At 36.4% G+C, this 19,569-nt stretch overlaps 4 protein-coding genes across 7 annotated transcripts; 2 read left to right on the top strand and 2 right to left on the bottom strand.

The window, feature by feature from the left end:
* The first annotated feature begins 742 nt into the window (after window positions 1-742).
* Window positions 743-6,026, top strand: LOC105451465 (venom metalloproteinase 3-like). Its single transcript, XM_011691918.1, has 13 exons — window positions 743-818; window positions 1,588-1,677; window positions 1,780-1,969; window positions 2,083-2,179; window positions 2,738-2,867; window positions 3,104-3,258; window positions 3,365-3,417; window positions 3,541-3,667; window positions 4,112-4,258; window positions 4,331-4,463; window positions 4,568-4,675; window positions 4,827-5,074; window positions 5,317-6,026. Exons 2-12 carry the CDS (start codon window positions 1,591-1,593, stop codon window positions 5,049-5,051), a joined length of 1,452 nt encoding a protein of 483 aa, XP_011690220.1. The 5' UTR covers window positions 743-818; window positions 1,588-1,590; the 3' UTR covers window positions 5,052-5,074; window positions 5,317-6,026.
* LOC105451466 (homologous-pairing protein 2 homolog) lies at window positions 5,046-8,039 on the bottom strand. 3 transcript variants are annotated; one of them, XM_011691920.1, is made up of 3 exons: window positions 7,673-8,039; window positions 6,765-6,940; window positions 5,046-6,691 (listed from the first exon to the last, which is right to left on the bottom strand). In XM_011691920.1, the coding sequence occupies exons 2-3, from the start codon at window positions 6,915-6,917 to the stop codon at window positions 6,242-6,244; spliced, it is 603 nt and encodes a 200-aa protein (XP_011690222.1). In that variant the 5' UTR covers window positions 6,918-6,940; window positions 7,673-8,039; the 3' UTR covers window positions 5,046-6,241. The 3 variants fall into 3 exon arrangements, with proteins under 3 accessions (XP_011690222.1, XP_011690223.1, XP_011690224.1); XM_011691921.1 differs by lacking the exon at window positions 7,673-8,039 and adding an exon at window positions 7,538-7,666; XM_011691922.1 differs by lacking the exon at window positions 7,673-8,039 and adding an exon at window positions 7,399-7,523.
* A 1,147-nt stretch (window positions 8,040-9,186) lies between these two features.
* Window positions 9,187-11,243, top strand: LOC105451464 (NADH dehydrogenase [ubiquinone] 1 alpha subcomplex subunit 9, mitochondrial). The gene is made up of 7 exons (XM_011691917.1): window positions 9,187-9,294; window positions 9,469-9,677; window positions 9,808-10,101; window positions 10,181-10,347; window positions 10,430-10,561; window positions 10,645-10,834; window positions 10,940-11,243. The coding sequence occupies exons 1-7, from the start codon at window positions 9,255-9,257 to the stop codon at window positions 11,120-11,122; spliced, it is 1,215 nt and encodes a 404-aa protein (XP_011690219.1). The 5' UTR covers window positions 9,187-9,254; the 3' UTR covers window positions 11,123-11,243.
* A 3,383-nt stretch (window positions 11,244-14,626) lies between these two features.
* On the bottom strand, window positions 14,627-17,335 carry LOC105451463 (leucine-rich repeat-containing protein 15). Of its 2 annotated transcripts, none has more exons than XM_011691915.1 (3): window positions 17,229-17,335; window positions 16,368-16,490; window positions 14,627-16,004 (listed from the first exon to the last, which is right to left on the bottom strand). In XM_011691915.1, the coding sequence occupies exons 1-3, from the start codon at window positions 17,244-17,246 to the stop codon at window positions 14,940-14,942; spliced, it is 1,206 nt and encodes a 401-aa protein (XP_011690217.1). In that variant the 5' UTR covers window positions 17,247-17,335; the 3' UTR covers window positions 14,627-14,939. The 2 variants fall into 2 exon arrangements, with proteins under 2 accessions (XP_011690217.1, XP_011690218.1); XM_011691916.1 differs by lacking the exon at window positions 17,229-17,335 and adding an exon at window positions 17,155-17,197.
* Between the last annotated feature and the right edge of the window lie 2,234 nt (window positions 17,336-19,569).

The following is a 19,569-nucleotide window of genomic DNA, read 5'->3' as shown; positions in this document are numbered from 1 at the left end:
GCGACCAATTATTCTTATCTAATAAATAAGTATTTTTGATATATGTAATGTATTCATATAGATTAATAAAATATTCGAAAACATTCTAATTATTCGTGTATACACATATTAATATTTTCTAGTTTAAAATGTTACATAAGATCATGATCCTTTGTAATGAGATGTAAATCGAAAACAGGTCTTCAGTTTGTTTAAATCATTGCGTAAAATAATGTAAATCATAAATTTTGATATTTATTATGTTTAAATTAACATGTAATGTTAATCTGGGAAAATTGGATTCAGATTCGGTTCGATTCGATTGGATTATGCAAATGCTTGATTCGCACACCTCTACTCGAAACACTTTTTCTGTTTTTTTTAATAAATTATTCAAATTTTTTTTAGATCGACTTCCTTCTATAGAGAAATTTTTTTTTTCACTTTCATAGTACTTTCTTGAAACACTTTTCTGTTTTTTCTATAAATTATTCAAATTTTTCTTAGATCAATAATAATTATAATTTATATATAATTAATAACATTATAACATAATCACAATTATATTACGGAATAGTAGTCTTATATAGTTTTTGCGTAATCTCGATTTATATTAACTTTCAGTACCTGAGTACGAAGTGGTACCCGTACAGCATCGCATAACAAAAAAAGATATCGAAGAAAGCAAGAAAGAGTTGAAGCTCAAGATCTTCAATGATGACGTGAAATTGTACTTGACTCCTACGGAAGGTATCCTCGCCAATAAGAATACGCCCGTGTGGATCGCTTCATCTAATCCGGAAGCACCCGAAGGATTGCAATACAAACGAGTACCCAAGGTATGTATATGTCTCTTAATTTTTAGGGTAAGTTAATTTTTTTTTAAACTAAGTTAAAGTTATAACAGTCTTAAAAATTTAACTAGTTAAGATACAAGTTAGTCTATAATAAAATTAATTGAATTAAAAGGTAAGTTAATAAAAAAAGTAATTGAAAAGTCAAAGTTAAATTTTTTTCATTTTATAATTTTAGAGGTTCTAAATAAAGTTTCTAAATAAAGTGTATATTTGTTATACTTATTTCTGTCGAGCCGCGGAAAGAGGACCGATTTCGAAGGACTTCTTCCAACGTGATTTATTGCATAGAAGGTCCGCGAACAATGATTTCTTCTCGCGGTCAGACTAAATTTATTATATTATTACAATTGCCTTGCGATGTATGTTCTCATGTTCAAATTTGAGTTTGAAGACACTAACTTAGACATTTAATTTAATTTTATTTTATTTTGGGTTTACAAGAAGCATTAAAAATGTAACTTCAAGAAAGATAAATCAAAAGTTAATAGTTACCGATAAAATGTAACTAAATTAAATTAAAAGTTAAGAATCTAAAATGTAACTAACAAGTTAAATTAAAATTATTTATCTTTTTAACTATAATTTAACTTAATTTTTATCTTAATTTTTATTTTATTTTTAACTAGGCACTACCCAACCCTGCAATCTTTATAATATTTTTTACGATAATAAAAAAGAATATTATAAGTACTTTGCACGAGATAGGTACATGTGGAAAATTTTCACTGATTATATTTATCGATTTACGTAGGCCATGGATTCTCTTGGAGTCACGTATCAAGACGTAGGAAGTTCAAGCTCGATTTTACTAACTCCCAGTGTTGACGGTCAAATAAGCTTGGTAAGAGCACCCTCTAATTGCATCTCTATTACACTTCGCAGTTAATTGCTATCAAATATTTTTTTTTATAAACGTAAATCAACGACGCTTTTATTTCTGCAGGATGGAGTACTTAATAAAACATTTGTAATCAAATCTCTGCCGCAACGAATTCTGAGGCACGTTCTTTATGGAGGACAGAAGCTCCTCGAGCCACTTCACACGAAGAACGTGACGAGCGACGATGACTTCGCCTACACGCATCATCACGTAGTCTACAAAGTACCTTCGTCGGATCACTACGCAGATTTGAGTAAGCTATTCGAGTGCCCGCGTAAGAATTTCGCGTGGTATATTCCTTTCTGGATTCGCGCAAATTTCAGTTCGCGCGTGTGTCTCTTATTAATACTTATTCTGGTTCTTTAGAAATTGCAGATCCTAAGAGCGAGAAAAGAGAGAAACGCAATGCCCCGGACACCATTTATCCAGAATTTATAATAGTGGCCGACTACAGCATATATAAGTAAGTGAAATAACATCAATTATAAATTGCGAAAAATTACAGACCAAAACCACTTTTTTAGTTTTGGCCGAAACCGAAAATGAATTATATTCAGTTTTTGCTCATTTTCTAGGCCGAAACCGAAACCGAAACCGAAACTGTTGAATAAGTCTTACAAAGCCGTATGATTTTCAGAAAATCATAGGAAATCATGTGAAATTTATATATTTTTAAAAAAATAAGATTTTATAATATCTTATTAAAATATATATTATCAATATCTTAAGTATTTCTCACAAAATTTGTGTTACAAGTCGTCGGTGTGTTATAAACTAATAGTTAGTTTCGATTTACCGAAATTTTCTTTCTTAATTTCGGCTCGAAAACAAAACAAAACCCTGATTTTTTAACGAAACTGGCCGTAATCGAAACCAAAACCGAAATTTCGGTCGGACTACGAACAATCATGATTTCTCTCTCTCTCTCTCTCTCTCTCTCTCTCTCTCTAACAAACATATGTTACTTTTTAATACAATATTATTATTAATTTTATTAATACAATATTAATTTTTATTGCAGAATACTTGGCGGAAATATCGAGCAGGTCGTAAAATATCTCGTCGCGTTTTGGAACGGAGTTGATTTGAGGTATCGTTTGCTAACCACACCGAAAATTCGATTTAATATCGCAGGAATAATTATAGGCGTGGTAAGTTTCTTAACATACACAGCTTAGCATACTAAATACTTCATTATACTGAAATACGTGTGTATCACATCAGCATATAAATATTTTCCAATTATATTTTGCATCAAAAGCCAAAAGAAGATAACAATTTCTGTTAGTCAAATATTACGTGTATTTATTATATTATATTTAATATATGTACTATGCATTTTGTTATTTTCAAAATTACTTTTAACTTATACTTCATTGTGTTTCAGGACAAGGATGCGATTCCGTATCTAGAAAACAGTCGTATCAAAATTTCAGAACGAGATTTAGACGCGGATCGTGCTTTACGCGGCATGGCAGATTACTTTTATCGCGAGAGCAGATTTCCAAAAGATTTTTACGACATGGCGATCGCTATGACACAGTAAGTATAACCCGGTACTTTCCATGCGTTTCTGCCTTCATTTCTGAAATCACTCAAAAATCATAAGCGCGTAAACGACAAAAAAAATAATTCGATATAATTTCAGTCTGGATATGTGCAATATGATCACTGATGATTATTGCGACACGTCGACTTTGGGTAAGTCTATCAAAATATCATTATATGTACGGCCAGTATGGCAAACGCGGCTGTTTTTCCGCGTATATCTTAATTATGACCTTCTACAAAAATATGAAATAATGTTGAATTTTTCGGCCGCAGGTTACGCGTATGTAGCCGGTGCGTGCGACAGAAACGCAACGAAGCAATCATCCGAGGCCGTTGGAATCGTTGAGGACAACGGTGGATTTTCCGGTATCATTCCTACGGCTCACGAAATCGGCCATCTGTAAGTCTAATGTTTGCATACATTTTGCATAGTTTTTTTTCTGTCAACGTAAAAAAAAGAAACTCAATGAATTATATTTATTGAAATTCATTGAATTTTGGTCAATAATTTGACTAATAATTGAATTCAATATACTATGGCTGCGTTCCTCTTGGCGCTTACAGCGCTTATAAGCATCATTTGTCTTTGTTTAATATTTGATAAACAACAAGGAAATGATTTTGTGAGCGCTGTAACCAGCTGTAAGCGCCAAATGGAACGCAGCCTATGCAATTTGTGCGCGAAAGAGATGTATGGATCATTTTTGTATCATTAACGATAATTATAAACATATGTAAGGAAAAAAAAAGATACATATATATCTCATAGTAATACAATATATATGGTTACTCAATTATAAATTTGAGAAACTTTCAATGATAAAACGATTTTTTCGCATTGCAGGATAGGGGCACGTCACGACGGCAATCCGAAGGGCGCCGGAGATTGTTCAGCTCATGATGGCTTCATCATGGGCAGCGGATTGATGTTGCACGAGAACGGCTTCGAATGGTCCTCGTGTAGCATAGACGCCTTCTACAATTTTATCAAGTACCACACGATGCATATTTCTTTTTTTAATTATAATTAATTATAGGTATTAATTTAAGAATTATTTCTCAGCGAAGACAGAGCGAAGTGCCTTTACAACGAGCCTGAAATGGGTGAACCAATAACGCGTATTTTACCCGGGACTTTGATGTCCTTGGATGACCAATGTAGAAAGGTCTTCGGGGATAATACGAAGGCGTGTAACGTAAGTTAAAGCTGTCACAATTTCAATGTATTTTCATATGTAAAATCAACTTTATTCTGGGAAAATTTTGAAGAAATTTACAACGCTGTATACGTTCTTTGCAGAAAGACCCATTGGTCTGTACTGGCTTGGAGTGTCAATATCCTAATATCGAGGGCATTTGCAAAGCGACCGCGCCAGCAGCGGAAGGTTCTTCTTGCGGAGACGGTTTAGTGAGTTCTGTTATTTTTCAAATGTTATTTAAAATATCAAACTGCTTGGGAAATAGCCATAACGTTAATATTGTAAAAATAAAACTAAGAAATTGTTATATTAAATACAATATTAGCGATTACATGATATTTATTATCTGACACTTTTCAGATCTGCCTGAACGGCAAATGCGTGCTAGAAGGAGTAATACCTAAGGACAAAGAATCGTTACTCAGGAAGTACCTGCCGCAGTTCAAAGCTCAATCGATCAGAAAGATTCCGTGGTTTGGATTATTAAAAAAACTGAAGGACAGAATAAAGGACAGAATAAAGGACAAAGTAAAGGACGGACTGGCGGGCAAAATAAAGGACAGACTGAAGGGACTCCTCTCGTGAAAATAAATATCAATGTTATTCAGGTAAAATCGACTTACTGAAAGTATATTTATAAAAATGCGAATGTGTTTGAAATTCATTTAAATCGTATTATTAATGAAAACAAACGTTCGATCTTCACTTACTGTTGCGCATTTTGTAATTGCATTTGAATCTTTAACTCTTACCACTTATTCTTAATATGTAGACGCATTTTCTAGTAAAATAAAATTCCACAGGAAATAATAAATTCTTTTTAAAATAAATATTCCAATTTATGTTACAGGTCACCGTACACACTGATATGACTACCGCTGCATTCTACGCTGTTGCTGCTTTAATGGGGTATTACATAACAAAATAAAATTATATGTTTCGTATATTATGTTAGGAATATATTTTATATTCTTTTTTAAGAATATATTATATCCTGATTGAAAATTTTCAATTATTTGTACATAGTAGTTTAGGCATGTAAATAATACAAAGAAAGACATGAGGAAGACATTTGTTGTAATAATGTAAGGATATTGTAATTTCATATACCAAAAATTCAAAAACTATCATATTCTCTCTCAGTTACATACTGTTGGACAAACAAAAATTGCATTTTTCGATTACAAAAATTTAATCACTACTTTAACGCGGAATTTGTTTCTCAGTTGCAAATTAAATTTTCACCGATTTAAATTCCTAAAATTAAAAGTTTTCAATACTTTCATTTCCCCAGTATAAATTTTAATGTAATTTTAGAGATAGTAATTAAGTGTATTGCTGGCTTGAATATTAGTTCCATGATTCGAGAAAATCCATGATTAGAGAGAATATAACAGTTTCAAAATGCCCTATATAACGCAACACATTGTAAAAAAATATAAACGCACAAAATAAATAATGATTTGTCTGCTACAATTAAAAATCAACTAATATCGTGACATGCTACTTATACAGCTTAAAGTAATTCTATTTAATCTACCACGAGTATTTTCATATGTAATTCTTGCAACAGTCAAATTTATAAATATTTTTTTATACATATATGTAAATTAATAATTTGATATTTCAATGTTAATCATTTCAACGCAAAACATTTCACTTCGTTCATTAAATATATCTATGACGTTACGTATAAGAAATTTACATATAAGAAAACGAAAAATAAATATAATAATTGCAACTTGTAAAACTAAGAACTCTTTTATCACTGATTATTATACAGTCGTTGAATCTATGCCTACTTCCTCGTACAGTTCCTCTTTGTTACCAGTATAATTTTCCAGAATGCAGTCTATGATTTCCATACATATCTTCTTTCTCTTTAAATATTCGCGCGAGTACTCGTCCAGATTCTCTTGCGCCTTCCGTTTAGACTCTTGCAAGTCCTCAGAAGCATTCGTTTCCATCAACTCATCCAATTTATGCGTCAACTGTTTTACACTTTGTTGCAGCGCGGCCTTTTCTTTTTGAGCGTCTTCCAACGTCAAACTCGACTTCAGAGATGCCAAAAGTGCCTCGTGTTCCTTCATGTCTTTCACGACTTCCTGATATTTGTTTTCGACCTCATTGGCATGATTTTGTAATTCCTTGTCGATCCTCAATAGCTCGTCAGTGTCGTACTTTGAATCTTGGACAGCGCAATAAATTTTCTGTTTGCCGTAAACCTAAGGACAAGTTGTGATTAGCATTTTTTTTTATATATTCCATTAGACAGGCTGTCTATAAATCTTGTTTTACCTTTTCGAACAGCTTTCCATCCGCCACCAATTGATCCATTGCCTTTTGTACCGCATTTTTGTTGTATTCATTGTGTAAATTTGTGACTACGTCATTCACGCTGTAAGGTCTATTTTGCGTTTTCATGTAATTATACACAGCTGCCTTAGCCATTGTTATTGTGGCCCTTTAATTCGCTGAAACATGACAATTGAGATACATATACACATCGCTCGCATAGTTGCATAACTGTTTCAGCAATAACAGCATAACAGCAAACACCAAGTTACATGTAACGTATACTTGTAATTTCCCACTCAACATAACACTGTTATGTTATATAGTTATATTGTTGAATGAGAAATTGCAACTCACAAGTACGTTACATGTAACACTGTTATAGTTATATTGTTGAGTGGTTGAGGGAAATTACAATTAACAAGCGTTACATGTAACATGTACTGTTATAGTTATATATTGTTGAATGGTAATTACAACTAACAAGTACGTTACATGTAACTAATTGGTGTTTACTGGGTTGATATCGCGAAAGGAACGACATTTTTAAAACATTTAATTACGACAGATCAATTTCCTAAATGGAAATCACGCATAAATCATTGATTCAATATAAACATTTGAAATACATATATACATTTAAATCGGAATGCGGAAGATCTGCACTGTTTACGAATCAGCAAGCAATACGAAGAACGTTTGCAAACCGAAAAATTCACTGATATGCATTCTATGTATTATACTCATTGACATGTATTATAGATCAGAAAAATTACTGCAATTTTGTTTGTCACTTTGACTCGTTTCGTTCATTTGTTCACTACTTTGCAAACAATATGCGAAACAACGTTAGAATCCGTCAGATATTCGCTAGCAGAATTCTTGCGAAATACATAACCTCTTCTACTTACTCATGAAATATTGGTGATAGTCTAACTTTCTATCGCGCACGACGCTTTGTCCAAATGGTCCAAATTACCAAGAGAACATTAGAGATCAGACGGGAGATAATAGGAGTTGGAATATGTCTTTCCGTAATCTCAAAAATATCCGAAATTATTAGAATACTTTTGAGATGTGAACTAAATTTGATTTCAATTTCGCGCTTTTCAACACAATTTGAAAATAAGTATTAAAAATTCATTCTTCGATCAGTCGCAGAACGCAGTACTTTCGACGAGTTTTGAAAACTGGTAATTGCAGAGATTATCGGATATTTTTTTAAACTACTCTCTTGTAATTCACAACTATTCCGAAAGAAGTCGCTAATTTGCTCGATGAAGCGTAAGGGTGCGTTCCCACTGAGCGCGTCACGCGTCGCGTCAGCCGTCGCGTCACGAATTAATTAACCAAAATATCTTATTTTATTGCATTATTTGCCGCGCGACTCCTTGCGCGACGCATCGATTAGGTTAATCAACATTCTAGAGATAAAAGAATCTTCCTTTGTAATTCCTTTATAATTTTCCTTTGAAATCCCAGATCGTGCAGCAAATTACGCAATAAAATGGGATGTTTTGATTGGTCAATTCGGATGACGCAACGTATGACGCGCTCAGTGGGAACGCATCCTAATTGCGTTCTAAAATTCATAAATAAAGTAATTCGATTTTCCTGTCGCAAAATTTAAATCGTCTTTTTGATGTCATGTTATCTCTTGCAGAAATATTCTTCCGATATATTTACTTTTTTAATAACCAATGAATTTTCGATAATATTCCAATAATTGTACTACTATATATTATAAGTTTGTTTCGACAGTATTTGGATAACATAATTATTTGATAAGATTTGCAATGTGAATTATAACGTTAATAATATAATTAAGGAATATGTTCTAAAAATATACGTAATCAATATTTTTGTTTAATTAATTCAATTAAATATTATTTGGCAAGACAAAAACATAAGTTTTGAAATGTTTATTGTATGTACATTTTGCTTTTACGAAAATAATGTAAAAAAGACGAGATACCTATGTTATATGATATAATTATAATTTTAGAATATTTAAAAAAAATTGACATAAATTTTTATAACACAATTTTTCTAGTCAAACAGCGCTAAATCATTTGATTCAACTCAATCTTCTGAAAATATATAATGTATCATATTCGATGTATAATCAAAATTAATTAAAATATTAATATCAACAATCAATATATTATTTTTGTTCAATTCAATTAAATATGATTTGGCAAGACAAGTAACATAAGTTTTGAAATATTTATTGTACATTTCACTTTTACGAAAATAGTTCAAATATAATATAAAATAAGATCGAAAAACCTATATGTTATATAATATAATAATTTTAGAATGTTTAAAAAAAACTGACATAAATTTTTATAACACAATTTTTCTGGTCAAGCATCTAAATCATTTGATTCATCTCATTCAATCTTTTGAAAATATATTTCTAATTGATAGTGTTAGTTAACACTTGTCAAAGAATTCCGCACAGTCGTCAGTCCATATGGATGGCCGAAAAAGATGGCCGCCTTGATTCCGAGATACACTCTACAAGCAGCAAGTAAGATTGACAGATTACTTCTGCCTTTTGCAATATTTAGTCTCTTTCCCTGAATCAAAGTGTGTAAACGTTCTACGTAAAATCGCCTGTAATTTTTTTTACGTTACTGTGTGACGGATAACATTTCACAATTACATAACCAACACGGTTCACATTTGTTTTTGTATTTCACAGGAAAGCAGACAACATGCATCGCGGCCGTTGCGGTGCAGACGAATCATTATTCGTCGCAGCCACGAATCATAAAAGATCCTACCACCGCTTCTTTAAAGAGAGGCACAGGTGGCCGTAGTTCCTTCAACGGCATAGTATGCACGCTGTTCGGTGCAACTGGATTCGTCGGGCGCTACGTCTGCAATCGCCTTGGCAAGCTCGGTACCCAGGTACATATAATGCTTTGAAAGAAAGGAAGCCAACAGATTTCTATGACAGCAATTTCCACTGCAATACAATGACATAACTGAGATACGATATAGTCAGCTCTTCGATTGATTGTTATTACTTGATTTGCAGTTAATAATACCGTACAGAGGTGATATGTACAATTGCATGCCACTGAAGCTCTGCGGAGATTTGGGACAAGTCTTGTTTCATCCGTTTCATCTGCGTGACGAGGAGTCGATAAGGAAGTGCATCAAGTACTCCAATGTGGTTATCAATCTGATTGGACGAGATTGGGAAACTAAGAACTTCACTTTTCACGAGGTGCACGTCGAGGGGGCCAGGAGGCTCGCTAGACTGTGCAAGGAGGCGAATGTCGAGCACTTCATCCATGTGTCCGCCCTAAACGTAGGCGACGAGTTGGAGGTAGATTGAACTGCATTTATGTTTCGTATTAAATTATGACGGTTTTTGCAATTTCGTGCTTTAATATTCCCATGTTAAGTCACACGTACTGGATGGCGGTTCTCAATTTCTTCGCACGAAATGGGAAGGTGAGTGTGCAGTGCGAGAAGAGTTTCCCGAGGCTACAATTATTCGGCCGGCGGATATATGGGGTCAGGAGGATCGATTTTTAAAACTGTATTCCCACATGATGAGACACCATTTCAGGTAATTTTGCGTGAAAATGATATTTTCCAGCCCATTAGAAATTATGCCTTTACGATTCTCTGACAATGGAATGCATTCGTAGGACTGTACCATTATGGGAAAAAGGTGAAAAGACGGAAAAACAGCCAGTGGCCGTATACGACGTCGCCGGAGGTATTACCGCTATTGCGAAGGATCCTAAAAACACAATTGGCAAGACTTATCAGTTTGTCGGGTATGGACACGAGTACAGCACCCTACAATTCTATCATTAGATTGTTTTTTTTTTTTTTCAAAATGAATATTTTATTTGCACAGGCCGAATCGTTACAAACTGTCTGAATTACTTGACTGGTTCCATCGAATACGGATACATGATCCAGTCGAAGACGGCTACAGGCGAGTAGACTTGAAATATGCTCCACTTTTCAAACTTAAAATTAGTTTGAACGAATTTTTATCTGCCGGATATCCATGGGGATATTTGCAATGGGAATATATGGAGAGGGTACGTTAATTTAATTTTACTATGAAAGAACGTGCAGACTAATGGAATACGATTTATATAATAAATTAAAAAGTATCTTTAAATTTGTCGTATTGCATTTTACAGGAAACTATATCTGATAAAGTATCAAACGAATTGCCAACTCTAGAAGATCTTGGCATCGCGTTAACGACGATGGAATCACGAATGCACTGGGAGTTGAAACCGTACCGTAAAGATGTACAATATATGGAGAGCGTTGGCGAATTCGATCCTGTTCCGAATCCACCAACCGTTTCAATTCATTGAATGCTTTCTAACAATGTGCTAGATTAATATAAGTATATAGAATGAAATGTGTACTCTTACTGTTAAGTGATACTTGCTGTAAAGAGTATGTTGTTAATTAAATATCGCGGTCTCAAATATATATTAAATTATTTAAATATTTACATACCACGAGTTCTATCAATTTCAGATGAATAATACGAGTCAGGTTTATTGAAAAATCTTACTACAATATTCACACATTTCACACGACGGTAAAGAAATTGTTTCGAAAGAGTTTTCCGAGGAATCTTCAGTGGCATTAGACAATTGTGAGAAATCATACGAGACTGCATATTAATGTTTATTCCATTTATTATATGACGGGACACTCTAACTACAATGAAAGATTACAGTTTTTCAATAATTGGTGTCTATTAAACGCTATTTCAAACATTGGTAAAAAATATAAGCTAGGTTGGTCCTCGGTTATTATGCTGACCGAAGGCCAAGCAAATCTTCCATTACGAATGGCAGCGAAACACGCTTTATATTGTGTTTTTTTTTGTTTTTTTTTTTAAATTGTAAGCATAATATAGCATTATCGCTCGTAACTCTCTGATTCAGTTCATATATAGCCTTTGGACGCCAATGTATTTTTATCTATGAAGCAATATTTTTTTTTACGAACTCGATTACTACGCGAAGAACAAAATGTTCTGTGGTATATATCGTTTAAAATTTCCTACTTGTGATACTTTCTTTTTTTTTCTCCCTTCGTATTCTTGAATATTTACCCGATTTACAATGTCAAGTAAATAGAAAACGTTGGCACAGTAAATATTTTTTATACAAACTGTGTATACGGCTGTTCACAGTATCAAATGTAACTCGGAAGCATTTCGTATATCGTGACTTTTTAGGGAGTCAGTACCTTGTCTAATTAAATGATGCGGCATTTTTACTGGCCTCGATAAAAGCAAATTATTTGCATGCGATTTCAAATGTGTGGGATATAGATAAGCAATTTCTAAGGTAACGCCGACGAAATCGACAGCGTGGCGATGTCACAGAAGAATTCCACGTTAATGGAAATCTCGTCGATACTACTATCGATCTTTATATACGCGTATATGCGTACAAAAAAAAGGATTCATATTAATTATTCGTCTAAAGTGTTGAGCATGTGATACACTGTTATCCACTTCCATCTCGAAATACGTTGCATAATTTCTGAAGATATGCGAATTAAAATGTATTTAAAATATCTTAACAAAAATACATGTATCAAAACAGAATAGGAACAATCGAAAATTGATACTGAATTGTACAATGGGATATTTTATCTTTTTTTTTTATCCGAAATTGGACATAATTTCAATTTCAAAACCATTTTGTAAACACTGTTATCCACTCCGTCCCGAAATGCGTTGCATTTCGGAAAATATACGGATTAAACTGTATTTTTAAAGAATACATGGATTAAAATATTTTGACAAAAATGCATATATCAAAACATAATAGGAACAATCAAAAACTGATACATGAATTGTTCGGTGGGATATTTTTACTTTTTTCTTTTATTCGAAATTGGAGATAATTTTATTTTCAAAACCATTTTGCAAACGGATTACTTCAAAATTATTTTTGAATTTTTGATTTCCCGATAAAGGATAAAAAATAGATTATAGTCTCAGCCTTCGATTCCTTTTTAAAACCGTGTAATTCTATGCAAAAGGAATTCTCTATTCCTTTTCAACGATCTTGCGCGTCATCGCAATTAAACGTGCATATTATACTTAATTGCTAGATACTTTCATCTCATTTTCGAATTATTTAAATGATCCCTCAGCCTATACTAATGGGATCGTAAAGCAGGCGTGAACGTATAGGCGCATAGCTCGGATTCCTGGACCCGGAAGTAAGATTTGTAATGGACCTATTTAAAAGGTAAGACCCTCGCTTTCCAAAATTATATATCCATATATGCCTAGATTCTCGATATTATATCTTTATGTCAAGATATGTCATAATGCGAAATTTTGTTAGTAACTAATGTTTAAATTACAATGTGTGTGTATATGTGTGTGTGTGTGTGTGTGTGTGTGTGTGTGTGTGTGTGTGTGTGTGTGTGTGTGTGTGTGTGTGTGTGTGTGTGTGTAATTAAAAAAAATCGAGTCAGAGGCCCTTTGCTTAGCGGATAAAATTCTATTATACTTTCACTTTTCCTATTCAATGTCCCTAAAAAACGTATACGACTCGCAAAGTTCGAAGCCTCAAGTGAATGCGACAGTGCTGGTCCAGTTTGCCGGCCAGTTAAAGCTCGTAATAATGTTCTATCTCTCATGACGCTATCCGCGATCGACGATCGTGATATCGCGGATTCTGTTGTCTCGATTGCGAGAAAAAAATATGAAGGAAGTGCACATAGGGCCCGTGTTGTTACGCATTTGAGCGCTAAAAACACATTTCTAATGAGTTATAATAAAAAAATCATGCATTCGCTGTCGTAAAATGAGAGCATATTTAACGTCAAATGCGCACAGAATAGACGATAGTAAAGAAGAAAAGCTCGCGTCTAAGTAATTTATCGCATTAACTAAACCACATGCGCGGCAGTGGTATATAAACAACAGTGTATATAAAATTCTCTTATATAAAATAAACGATAATAACAACTTACATATCAATATTTCAGATGCGATAGATGAAATGTAATAAAATTATGCGCTCCTCGCGTCTTTAATTATTCTACCAAGAGAACGAAGAAGTATTCTCGACGCTAAACGATCTTCTCGATATGTGAGATCACGTTTTGTTCACTTTCATATGTGCGAGAGAGGATATGTATCCATTTGGCATTAATTATAATGACTAGCCGCGCATTCTTTTTTTCCGCTCGTACTGCCGCAACAGTGGCTTTTCGCGCGAATAAATCTTTCGTCACGCCTGGAAACGTTTCATATATCTCGATCCGATATTATCGAGAATAATATTGCAGACAAATGTTACGGGGACAGGAGCTCGTTTATTGCTATCTTTTTTTAGTTTTTTTGCGACTCTTTATTTGTGTCCCTTTAATGGTGATATTTTTCTCGATTAACGACGGGAAATATCACATCTCGTACAACAATCTATAAAAAGCTCTCGTTTAATCCTCTCTGGGATGGGATCTTTTCGCAATAATTGAATTAAAGGCAAAAGCTAATGAATTTGTTATTCTTTACATTTTCAAGGCTAGTTGCGAGAATGGTTAATATAATAATTTGGATAAAAATGAGTTTCTTTGAAAAAATTCAAAAGAATCTTCCGAATAAACTAGAAAACAGCAAAAGAAATTCTTTACGATTGGATTACTTTTTAAATGTTAAAGCCACTTAATTTATAATGTTAGAAATTAAAATTAGATTCTAGTCTGTCGTTTTAATGAGTCAAATTTATACCTTGTTGCGGTGTTGAAATTTCATCTGCTAATTACAACTTCGTAGAGATCTAGTTAATTTAAAGTCTGCGGCATTTTGTCGATTATTCCGAATCGCGTAATTCTTTTTTTTTTTCTAATGCAAATTTCTTTCGTGCTTGAGATTGATACGATACTTTACGATGATAATATACCTAGTGTACGAAACGTCTTCTTGCTTCGTCAACTTCACTGGACTTCAAATAAGACTCTCCGCTTCAGAAGGAAGATTCCGCCGAGGAAGGTGGCAAAGGAGGAAGACCTCTCGACACTGGCCGTACAGCAGTAAGCGCGCACTTATTAAATATACGATCGTTCTCTCGACGTTCGTCGTCGCCTCGAGCATCTAAAAGCGCGGAATAATCGTCGAAGAAATCGGAAGAGTTGCAAGTACACCGCTCATCGGAAGAAGTTTGTCGCGAACAGGAAGACGATCAGCAGCAGCACCGAGAAACGGGACATCTCGATGACGCCCGAGCCCAAGTTGTCCTGGATCACGTTGTCGTGGCATCGCGCGACGAGGTCGAAGTCGACGACGTTCATGGGCTTGCCGTTGTACTCGAACGGCGAGATGCAGTAGTTGCGACGTTGGAACTCGGCGCTGCTGCCGCGGGCGAAGTCGCTCTCGAGGACGTTGTGCGCCTGGCAGTCGCAGGGGAAGTGATTATCGATCGCGCTGACCGTGTCTACCTCGAGGATGACGTCCTTGGCGTGGCGCGGCGCCTCCAGCACGTGATTGCCGTGAAAGCGCAGGATCTCGATGTGGTTGTCGTCGCGCAGATGCAGACGCTCGATCAGGTCGATTTTGTTGTTGAGCACGTTGAGACGGCCGACGTGCTTGAGGCCGGCGAACGCGTTCCTCTGCACCACGCCGAGGTCGCTCTCCTGGATGTAGATCGAGTGCACGTGCTGGAGGCCGCGGAAGGTGTAAGCCTGCAGCCCGGACAGGTCCATGTAGCTGAGCTTGAGCTGGCCGACGTACTGGAGGCCGTCGAAGGCCTCCTGCTCGATCGTGCGGATGCCGGACGGGAAGATGAGATTGTTGACGTTGGTGAGGCCGGCGAACGCGTGGCTGCGAATCGTCAGCAGCGGATTGTTGCTCAGTAGGATCACGTTCACGTTCGACGTTCCGGCGAACGAGTAGCCCTCGACGTAGCGGATCTTGTTGTTCGCCAGCAGCAGCACCGAGACGTTCTGCAGCGCGGCGAACGAGAACTTCTCAATGTACGGCAGCGGGGTGTGCTGGATTGACAGCTCGCGCAGCCGGTTCAGGCCGCGAAACGCGAACGGTCGTATGGAGGTGATGTTGTTGCCGTCCAGGGTGAGCTTACGTAGAGCCCGGAGGCCGGCGAACGCGTCGCCCTTTATCACCGGGAAGTTGTTCTTCGTCAGCGACAGCTCCTCGACGGTCTCCGGCAGCTGGTGCGCCGGGATGTCCTCGAGGCCGCCTGTATTGCAGAGCACCTGCAACGCAAGAGCCGCGTTTCATTTCACATGGAGCGCACGAAGACACGGAAATCGTTGTAATTACTATCCATTGTGACATTTACAACAAAAGCTGGTTGACAACATTTACGAAAAATAATCATACGAAATGTCATTTTGGCTTATCGCGGAGATTTCATTTCCGTATACGGAGACCTCGAAAGTTTAAATTCTGTTTAAAGTCCGCGACCTTTTTTTGAGAAGGGTGAATATATGCTGTCAAATAAACTTTTTCCCCCTCTCTTTTCAATTCTTCAATAATTATGAGATATTTATAATAAAGAAACACCGCGTATTCTTACGAAAAATTAAGAAATGCTGTTACAAGCTGTTGCTTTCTACCTGTTTTGGAGAAAGGCAAATACATTCTGGTGGACAGTCCCGACTTCTCGTTGTAGTAATCTCCAAGTCGGAGGTATACGTCAAGGTCACTGCTGCTATGCATAGCAGGTAGTAAATGCAGATCTGGGAAATTAAAATACGTGCAGTTATATATAAGTATATAGTTATATAAAATGCATTAAAAAAAATATTGTGTACTTTCACTCGTATATATCGAGCACATATTGTACATTCCGTCTCTTAATTTTAAATCTGATAGATTCAAATCTTTCCAAGAAGATAGGGAAATCTCAAGAATAAATTAAATGAATAAGTAAAAATGATAATAATGGATAAGCCAATTTTATTGATAATAGTGAGGGAAAAAAAATAAAAATAAAAAAATTGGACAAGGAACAAAAAAATTCATTTATTAGACATTTTCAAGTCGAAGCACGTTTAGGCAGTGGTGCATTATCGTGAAATAACATTTAAAAAATTCAAAGATATATTTTTTGTAATTAACTTAATTAGGACACATTAATTGATTATTAGGCTGGTGCGTATTTGCCAAATATTAATACGGAAGTTGGAACGAAATTGGAGCAAAATTATCATAACGGATTCGAATGTATCCTCTTTCTTCGAAAAGAAATTTTTTCAATCTCTTTCGGTTTTTCGAATTTGATTCAATAGAGTCCGAATGGAAGTATGGAACGAGACCTCCGCACCAACCTAATATTTATCTATTCGAGTGTCACGTTAACAATCCGGCCGTAAGCCGGATCGCAAGCCGATCGAGGCGTACCGGACGGCGCGAACGCATGCAAACGCACGAGACGCGGGTGCGTATGCACCGCCACCGCATGCCGGGCCGCGTACCTGCGCTCTGCGATACATCAATCCCGGGATTTTTACGGCGCATGCCTCGGCATATCCGGGGTGAGAACGTCACGCGAAGCGATGTGGGCGAGATGCGTGTGTGTATATATATACATATATATATATATATATATGTATATATACGTGTATATACATATATATATATAGGTCTAGGGGTGAAACGAGGCCATCGCCGACGGAGAGTGTCGCACGGCGCGTAGCACAACGCACCAGCCGCCACCGGGGTTTGTTCTCTTCCTCCCCCGGGGTGCCCACGCACGAGACACACACACGCACCCTTTCGCGCGCGCACACCCGCAATCACGCACGCACGCACGCACGCACGCACGCACGCACGCGTGCGTATCTGCCCGCGCGCGAATCCGCGTTCGATTTCGCTCTCTCCTCTTTCTCTCCCGCGGGAACGTTTCTCGGCGGTGGTTGGACCACGCGCGAGACGCGGGACCGCGACGACGAGGTGGAGAACGCGGACGACGCGGACGACGTGGACGACGACGAGCGGGCGGAACGAGATTTCAGCATCCGCACGCGCGGCCGCATTCGCCGGCTGGGCTCGGGGCTTTATTTCTCCTCGGTCACCCTCTCGGCAACCCGGTTCTCTCCTCTCCCCCCCCCCTCGTCCTGCCAACCCCTTTCCCGACCCCCTGCCTGCCCGTCCGAAGACTTGAGCGCACTGCGCAAGCCCATAATTATTCTCCCTGCGCGCGTATCGAGGAATGAGGCTTATTAGCGGGTCGTAACTGTGTTTCTCTCTGTCCGTCCTCTGTCCTCTTCCCACCCAGCCACCCCCGTTTTTCCTCCCTTTCCTGTCTCTCTCGTACGTTTACGCTACGTATTGCCCCAATCCCTGCTGAGAACCCGAAACTATATGCTGCAAGCGCCACGCGCGCGCGAGTCGTTTTGTCATTTAGGGCTTCCGCGACGCACCTGATGCATTTCGGGATATTCGATTAAAGCTCGCGCTCCCGCCTCCCCTCCCCCCTTCCTCATTCTCCTCTCGTTGCTTCCCTTATCTCTGGCCTCGCGAAATCGTTTTCGATCGCGTTCGCATGCGTTCTTATTTACTTAATTCTAGACCAATCACCGCACAGCTATTTTCTTTCCCGTCACTGTTCGGATCAACAATTTTATTATGATAACGTAAAGCGGCTTCTATTATCTTAAATATTTCAATTGGAATTTAATTTCTCTCTCTCTCTCTCTCGTCACTTTTTAAAGATAATGTATTAGAAATATATGAGCGTTTGAGGCCCAGTTTCACAATGTATAGTTACCTAAAGGTTAAAAATTATCAAGAAATTTATTGTTTAATGACGTTTGATTACACTCCAAATCCAAGTGTGTAAATCTGTAGTCACTTTATACGCGTGTTATATTTTACACATTTTATCTGTGTTTTACACAGTTAAATGCGTATTTTTGCACGCTTAATTTTACAATAATACCATATGTATAAGCGTGTAAAAAATACGTAAAAAATACGTATTTTAACTGTGTAAAACACAGATAAAATGTGTAAAAATATAACACGCGTATAAATGCGTAAAAAGTGACAGACTACAGATTTACACACTTGAATTTGCAGTGTAGGACTCAATAACCATCAAATTAACTTGATACTAACTCAACTAACGTACACTAAGGCTTTTAAGTATTCGGATATTCAAGATCGATTTCAATTCGAATCTCAAAACTGGATTATTCCGATTATTCGAATCCGGATCTGAGTTAGGATCCGGATCTAAATTCGAATAAAATACATCCTACAGCCGCTATGTATTTATTTTATTATAATTTTAAAATAACATAAATTTATTTTTTGAAAAATGCACTTTAATTTATCTATTATATTTAAAGATATACTCTTTTAGCTATATCTAACACATTTTTTCACTCTCATATTTAGTTATCGAATTTATATACAAATTCGAATCCAAATCTACTACAAACTTAAATTCGATTTCGAATCTAAATTTGTTGCGAATCCAGATTTGAATTCGAAATACGGATCCAGATCCGATAAGATACTTTTATTATTCGGATATCTTAGAAGATTCGGGTATCTGGATAACCCGAATTTGAAGCACATTTAATTATATTCGTAATCCGGATAAATGGATATCCGGATAACGTCAAATTCGAACAAATATTGAAGCCCTAATGTACACGTAACCTTTATAGTTTATTTGCGACTATAAGCTTATGAAGTTTTAATTAATTTTCAAATTTTAATTATTAACCTAACTTTTTCGTTAACCATATATTATGAAAATGGGCCTGAAAAATAAACATGCAAGATATATATATATACACGGAAAGA

The sequence above is a fragment of the Wasmannia auropunctata genome, unplaced genomic scaffold (genome assembly GCF_000956235.1).
Source record: "Wasmannia auropunctata unplaced genomic scaffold, wasmannia.A_1.0 LD336051.1, whole genome shotgun sequence".
Taxonomy (NCBI): Eukaryota; Metazoa; Arthropoda; class Insecta; order Hymenoptera; family Formicidae; genus Wasmannia; species Wasmannia auropunctata.
This window is presented reverse-complemented; position numbering and strand designations above follow the sequence as displayed.

Bases quoted from the DNA above. Each gene is read 5' to 3' on its own strand.
- LOC105451465 (XM_011691918.1), top strand. From the start codon at position 1,591: ATGGATTCTCTTGGAGTCACGTATCAAGACGTAGGAAGTTCAAGCTCG. The intron at 1,970-2,082 runs GTAAGCTATTCG...CTGGTTCTTTAG, and splicing joins GGATCACTACGCAGATTTGA to AAATTGCAGATCCTAAGAGC. The intron at 2,180-2,737 runs GTAAGTGAAATA...TTTTTATTGCAG, and splicing joins GCCGACTACAGCATATATAA to AATACTTGGCGGAAATATCG.
- LOC105451464 (XM_011691917.1), top strand. From the start codon at position 9,255: ATGGCCGCCTTGATTCCGAGATACACTCTACAAGCAGCAA. The intron at 10,102-10,180 runs GTAGATTGAACT...TCCCATGTTAAG, and splicing joins ACGTAGGCGACGAGTTGGAG to TCACACGTACTGGATGGCGG. The intron at 10,348-10,429 runs GTAATTTTGCGT...ATGCATTCGTAG, and splicing joins ATGATGAGACACCATTTCAG to GACTGTACCATTATGGGAAA.
- LOC105451463 (XM_011691915.1), bottom strand. The intron at 16,005-16,367 runs GTAGAAAGCAAC...CTTGCGTTGCAG, and splicing joins TTTGCCTTTCTCCAAAACAG to GTGCTCTGCAATACAGGCGG.
- LOC105451466 (XM_011691920.1), bottom strand. From the start codon at position 6,917: ATGGCTAAGGCAGCTGTGTATAATTACATGAAAACGCAAAATAGACCT. The intron at 6,692-6,764 runs GTAAAACAAGAT...ACTTGTCCTTAG, and splicing joins ATGGAAAGCTGTTCGAAAAG to GTTTACGGCAAACAGAAAAT.